At 42.5% G+C, this 5,881-nt stretch overlaps 1 protein-coding gene across 1 annotated transcript in view; it reads left to right on the top strand.

Moving 5' to 3' along the window:
• Positions 1 to 324: 324 nt before the first annotated feature.
• The window catches only part of PXYLP1 (2-phosphoxylose phosphatase 1), a 39,826-nt gene continuing 34,269 nt past the window's right edge, over positions 325 to 5,881 (top strand). Inside the window, exon 1 of the mRNA XM_010568268.1 lies at positions 325 to 403. Coding sequence (XP_010566570.1) covers positions 325 to 403 — 79 coding nt within the window. The remainder of the gene's footprint in view (positions 404 to 5,881) is intronic.

Raw genomic sequence — 5,881 nt, forward strand, 5'->3', positions numbered from 1 at the left:
GCATTAACCCTGTGTTGGCAGGAGAAAACTTAATTTTATGGGAAATGGCAATTTTTTTTACTTACTTAGAAGTTCTGTCTTGTGGAAATACAGTTAATCTCATAACTAGGGTAAAGACAACTTACCAATACTGTTTTTGCCAATTTCAATTGTGTCTTGTGCTTGCCTTTATGAAGTAACTTGACACTGTCAAAGGGATATTTGAATTTTCTTTGTTATAGCTGATGCTTCCACATCTGAAATATATTTGCCAATGTTTTGTTGTTTGCAGGAATCATTGATATACGAAGATGAAACAATGAAGAGACAGCAGAACGAATAATAATGCTTTTCCGAAACCGTTTTCTGTTCTTGCTGGCTTTGGCAGCCTTATTAGCCTTTTTGAGTCTCAGTCTACAATTCTGTAAGTGTCCTCCCCTTTTGTTTTCTATATATAGTGGTCTATAGGTGTGTTTAAAAATGGCAATGCTTACATGTTGTTTAAACATTCTTTCTGTATTTAAATATTTGTTGGGGTTTTTTGTTTTGTTTTGTGGGTTTTTTTTTTTTCAAAAATAGGAAAATAAATGTAAGAATAAAAATAGTTTTGTGTGCCATCTAGGAAACTATACAATCGAGAGACTTTTCAAATCAAGCTATCTCAGGAAAAAAAAAAATTTAATTTTGTAGTGCAATTAAGTAATTGAATGTGATTGAATCCTTCCATGAAAGTTGACAGAACACATGTGAGTAAAAACTGCTGCAATTCCTATTTGACATTGCATCAGACCAGACGGGATTGAGAAAACTGCTGTGAGAGGATTGAGTGTTGGAAATTCTCCTTATTTGTACCCTCACATTAGGAAACTTTAAACAGTTGAATTGGCTCATCACAAGTGGCTGGTTTGTTTAAGAAAAGATAAATTATGTTGTGCTTCAGATCAATTAATCATGGGTCAATCCAGAGGGCGGTCATTTACTGATGACTAAGCAGGAGGGTGGTGCTGAATGCAGGTTAGTGTACGTTAACAAATGAGCACTGTGCTGTATGACTGCTTATCACCTGGTTCATGAATGATAACATTTGCTAGGTGAAATGATGTTGTGTGTAAATCTACTATGTACTAATACATGTCGGTGTGATCAGTTGCTGTTAGAAGGCAAGGGAAAACACTTATCTGTAGTCTAGGATAATATTCTTTGTTGTTGTTGTCTTGCATCATGTTTTAATGTAAAATTGTTGTCTTTCTGGTCTGTGCTTTCTTTACATAGTATAAACCCCCATCCCCCTCCCCCGCCCAAACCCAGAGGATTACTTTAGATTTAGAATGTGTCTTTTGCATGTGATGGACAACATAAAAAAAAAAGGGGGGGGGGGGGGGGAAAAAAATTTTGGGGTTTTTTTTTAATTTTTTGTGTGTTTAAACAAAACACACTTGGTTATTTTTATGTAATTATTTTTTGTGTGGTTTTGTGCGCATGTAATACAGGGACCTGTGGCTCCAAATTGCTTTTTCAGCCTCCTATGGGCACATGCCAGTGGGTCTGACTGCAGCTTGTTTTGCCCATTCAGCTCTTTATCTGCCCTTGACCTTATATGGTTGGTTATGAATTGTGTATAGGGTGAAGGTCCTAGAGGAACTTCAGCTGAAATATGAAACTGAATTGTTAACAAAAGTGAGCTTTATTTAGAGATGAGGAGGTAGGCATACAGGAGAGTGAATCACATTTCATCAAAAGAGGAAGTTATTTTCCACTTAATTAGAAGATAACATTTGTGCAAGAGGAATTCCAGGAGATGAAGATGTTTGAGGGGTGCTTTAAAAAGCAGCCATCATGAAGCTTAGTGCCAATACCACAATACATATAGAAATTTTTACATAATGAGAACTGCAATACAAGCGAACAGGAACCAAGTAGTTTGACATGCAGGTAGCCTGATATTTTAGCTTCTACCAGCTTCAGCTTGTAGAGAGACTAGTTCAAACTCAGATCAAAGACCATCTCCAAAGTAAAGACAAAACTCTTCTTCTATCACCATATAAAACTATTATGGAAACCAGCTGGCGTTTGGTGAATTTAAAAACTAAACCAAAGTCTTAAAGTCAAAAACAATTTTTCCTCACCAACCACAAAGCAATCCACTACCTGCAAAATTGTCTTACAGTCTACAAGTGCTTGGTGAGCTGCTTTCAAATTAAACATAGCTGTAAATTTTTAGTCTTCTCCAATTTATAGTTTCTGACTAGTTTAACATTAAACTAAGAAAACACTTGATTCTGAACTTGAGCTTTTAATGAAATGGGCATGCAAATATTTATGGAAATACTTGCAATGCAATGTTAATGGAAGTGTAGTTTCAGTGCTGTCTTACAGCAGAATCTTTGGTCAGTGTCCATGACTAATATAAATACATAAAATTGCTGTTTTGATAAAACTGGACCAAGTATTAGTACATGGTGACCCACAAGCTGACTCAATAAGGCAGTAACCCCCACCTGAGAAATTTCAGAACATCCTTCGGAACACATCTGTCAGCCCCCTGATACATGATATGGAGCACTTTACTGCGATAGAGCATTGGAGGACAGAAAATTTTAAGTGTCCAGCTCCATGGGACATAGATGCTATGTACTTAGTAGATCTCTATTTACTATCTGTTTCCTATTGCCGTGTTGAAGGTCCTTCCTTGCCCTGAATCTGTTCTTCTTAACATGTGACATAGTTCAGAGGCATGCATCCCTTGCAATTTAATTCTCACTGTTGCACAAAGTGGTAGTAATGTAGTCTTGTTTCATGTGTAAAGCTTTTTTCTGAAAGCAATATGCTTCTTTTCTTTGTCTTCAGACTGTAAAATTGAGTTTCCAAATTTTGATCCCTTCTGAGCTGCCTGGAGAAAAATTTTGGTTATACTGCTTATAATTTGTGTCAGATCATGGAATGAAAACGAGAGCTTATATGTTTAGACTCAGGAAAATGACCAAGCCACTGACTTTTGTTTTGGTTTTGTTTTGTTTGAAGGGAGTTACCTCTTGAAGCATTTGGAGTGGAAATGGATGGTTTATGCTGTTGTGAGATTGATTCTCCGTTAGCAAGCAGTGTGCAGCTTTGTGGAGGACGGCTGGTCCTTTTAAAACATCCTACTGCTTTTCTGAGCAGTGAACATTGAAAATGTCTCTTCCTTTCTGTGCTAAATTTGTTTAGAAAAGTGAAACAGTAACATTAAATGCATAATTATATAAATGGTACATATCTTCCTTTTTTAACTCATGCTTTAGGGCAGAGCATCACTTCCGTAAATGCTTCATATTTTATCCCCTCTTGTCCACACGTGGAACTGCAGTGATTTGAAGCCAGACTTGTGAGTTGCAGCTGACTCTGAAGCGAAGAGAGCAGTGAAGGCCAAGTTCAGCTGGTTTTCTGTAGGTTCTGACTCAATATTACAAACAACCCACACTGGCATGGCTGACAAGATTACGGTCTGTCCTGTGCTTGAGCTGTGAGGGTTCAGGAATCACTTGCAGCAGTTTGCAGCCCAGTCAAGCAGAAATTGATGCTGGTTTACTTTAATAGACTGTGCTGCAAAGGGTCTGGAACTGCTTTATAAGCAGTGATTTCTGCAGCCACGATGAAGTGGAGGTGATGGGTGTCGTGTCAGCAGTCCTAATACAAGTCCGTCCTTCCTTGTAAGACAAGGTCCCAGGGAAATTGTTTTGGAGCCAATAGTTGTCACATCTTGGGTTTGGACACTAGCAGAGAAATGCTGGGAGGAACAACCAGTATTGGACCTCAGAGTCTTTGGTATTGGTAGGCTGGGGATGGACCCAGAACTGATAGAAAACTTTGTGTCCTGTGTTGATGTTTGTTCTTGGTCCCTTTCTCTTCTATTGCGGTTTCCGAGTTCTGATCTAAGCTAGTCTGCTTTCCTGTGTTGTTTTTTCCCCCCAAGGCTGGTGCTTTACATGGATACTAACACTGTTTAACTTACAGGGTAAATCATTGAGAAAGTTTCCCGCGAAATCTCTCTTGACAGCAGCCAACAGCTCCAAGTGCTGAAAGTATTCTGTCCCAACAGTTGCAGTGGATGGACATGGACAGGTTGACGAGGATCACTTTTACTGGAGCAGAAGCTAACCTCTGCCTTGCGTCTGCAGTGCCACGGTACCACAGATACAGAAGGCAGCTTTGTGGACCAGCCAGTTCATGTTTGTCAAATGTTGTGTGCTGGATTGGCTTGCTGGATCAAATGCCAGCTGAATCTTCTTCATTTCCTTATCCTGAGAAGAGGGAGACATACAAGCAGACTGCACTTTGCTAAACAGTTGGAGAAAAGACTTTTTTTTTTAACTGTAATAGTCATTCTGCAAGGTGATGTAGTTGCTGTGGATGCCACAAGATACCTTCCTTCCTGCTGCCAAGAGTCCTCTGTCACGTAGGTTTTGGGCAATGGGGGACTTGACCAGTTGTGCTCTTTATGCCCTTGTACAGGAGCGAAAGGCACAGGATCTGAGTACAGTCTTTTTGTATGCTGCTTCCCACTGCATCAGGTGCCAGGCTTGTCTGCCTGGGGTGCTAGCCAGCTCCCTGGGTATTTCACTTAGAACAGCAGGGGAAGAGAACTTTCTTCAGTAAGTCTTACTGTTTTCATGCTATGGGTATATATTTACATAAATAATGCCTCAGGTTTTGTTTCTGAACATAGATTTGAGACATGTTTGAAAACTTACCAGAATATTCCAAAACCTATTCATAGTTTTGCTGGGGTTGTTTACCATTTCTAGTAGGCACATAGAAGACTGTGATGGGTTGACCCTGGCTGGACGCCAGGTGCCCACCAAAGCTGTTCTATCACTCCCCCTCCTCAGCTGGACAGGGGAGAGAAAAATATAACAAAGAGCTTGAGGGCTGAGATAAGGACAGGAGAGATCATTCACCAATTACCGTCATGGGCAAAACAGACTCAGTTTGGGGAAAATTAACTCAATTTATTACAAATCAACCAGAGTAAGGTAATGAGAAAATAAAACCAAATCTCAAAACACCTTCCCTCCACCCCTCCCTTCTTCCCGGGCACAACTTCACTCCTGGATTTCTCTACCAACCCCCCCCCAGTGGTACAGGGGGACGGGGATGGGGTTTACGGTCATCACACATTGTTTTCTGCCGCTTCATCCTCCTCAGGGGGAGGACTCATCACACTCTTCCCCTGCTCCAGTGTGGGGTTCCACCCATGGGAGGCAGTGCTCCACGAACTTCTCCAACGTGGGCCATTCCCACAGGCTGCAGTTCTTTACGAACTGCTCCAGCACGGGTCCTTTCCAGGGTGTGCAGTCCTTCAGGAGCACACTGCTCCAGCGTGGGTCCCCCACGGGGTCACAAGTCCTGCCAGAAAACCTGCTCCGTGGGCTCCTCTCTCCACAGATCCCCAGGTCCTGCCAGGAGCCTGCTCCAGCGTGGGCTTCCCACAGGGTCACAGCCTCCTTCGGGAACCCACCTGCTCCGGCGTGGGGTCCTCCCTGGGCTGCAGGTGGATATCTGCTCCACCGTGGACCTCCCTGGGCTGCAGGGGGACAGCCTGCCTCACCATGGTCTTCACCACAGGCTGCAGGGGAATCTCTGCTCCGGCACCTGGAGCATCTCCTCCCCCTCCTTCTTCACTGACCTGGGGGTCTGCAGGGTTGTTTCTCTTACATGTTCTCAGTCCTCGCTCTGGCGGCTGTTTCTCCCTGTCCCAATGTTTTTTTCCTTCTTAAAAATGTTATCACAGAGGCATTACCACTATCACTGATTGGCTCGGCCTTGGCCGGCAGCGGGTCCGTCTTGGAGCCGGCTGGTATGGGCTCTGTCAGATACAGGGGAAGCTTCCAGCAGCTTCTTACAGAAGCCACCCCTGTAACACCCG

Source organism: Haliaeetus leucocephalus, unplaced genomic scaffold, assembly GCF_000737465.1.
Source record: "Haliaeetus leucocephalus isolate CR32 unplaced genomic scaffold, Haliaeetus_leucocephalus-4.0 Scaffold240, whole genome shotgun sequence".
NCBI classification, from domain to species: domain Eukaryota; kingdom Metazoa; phylum Chordata; class Aves; order Accipitriformes; family Accipitridae; genus Haliaeetus; species Haliaeetus leucocephalus.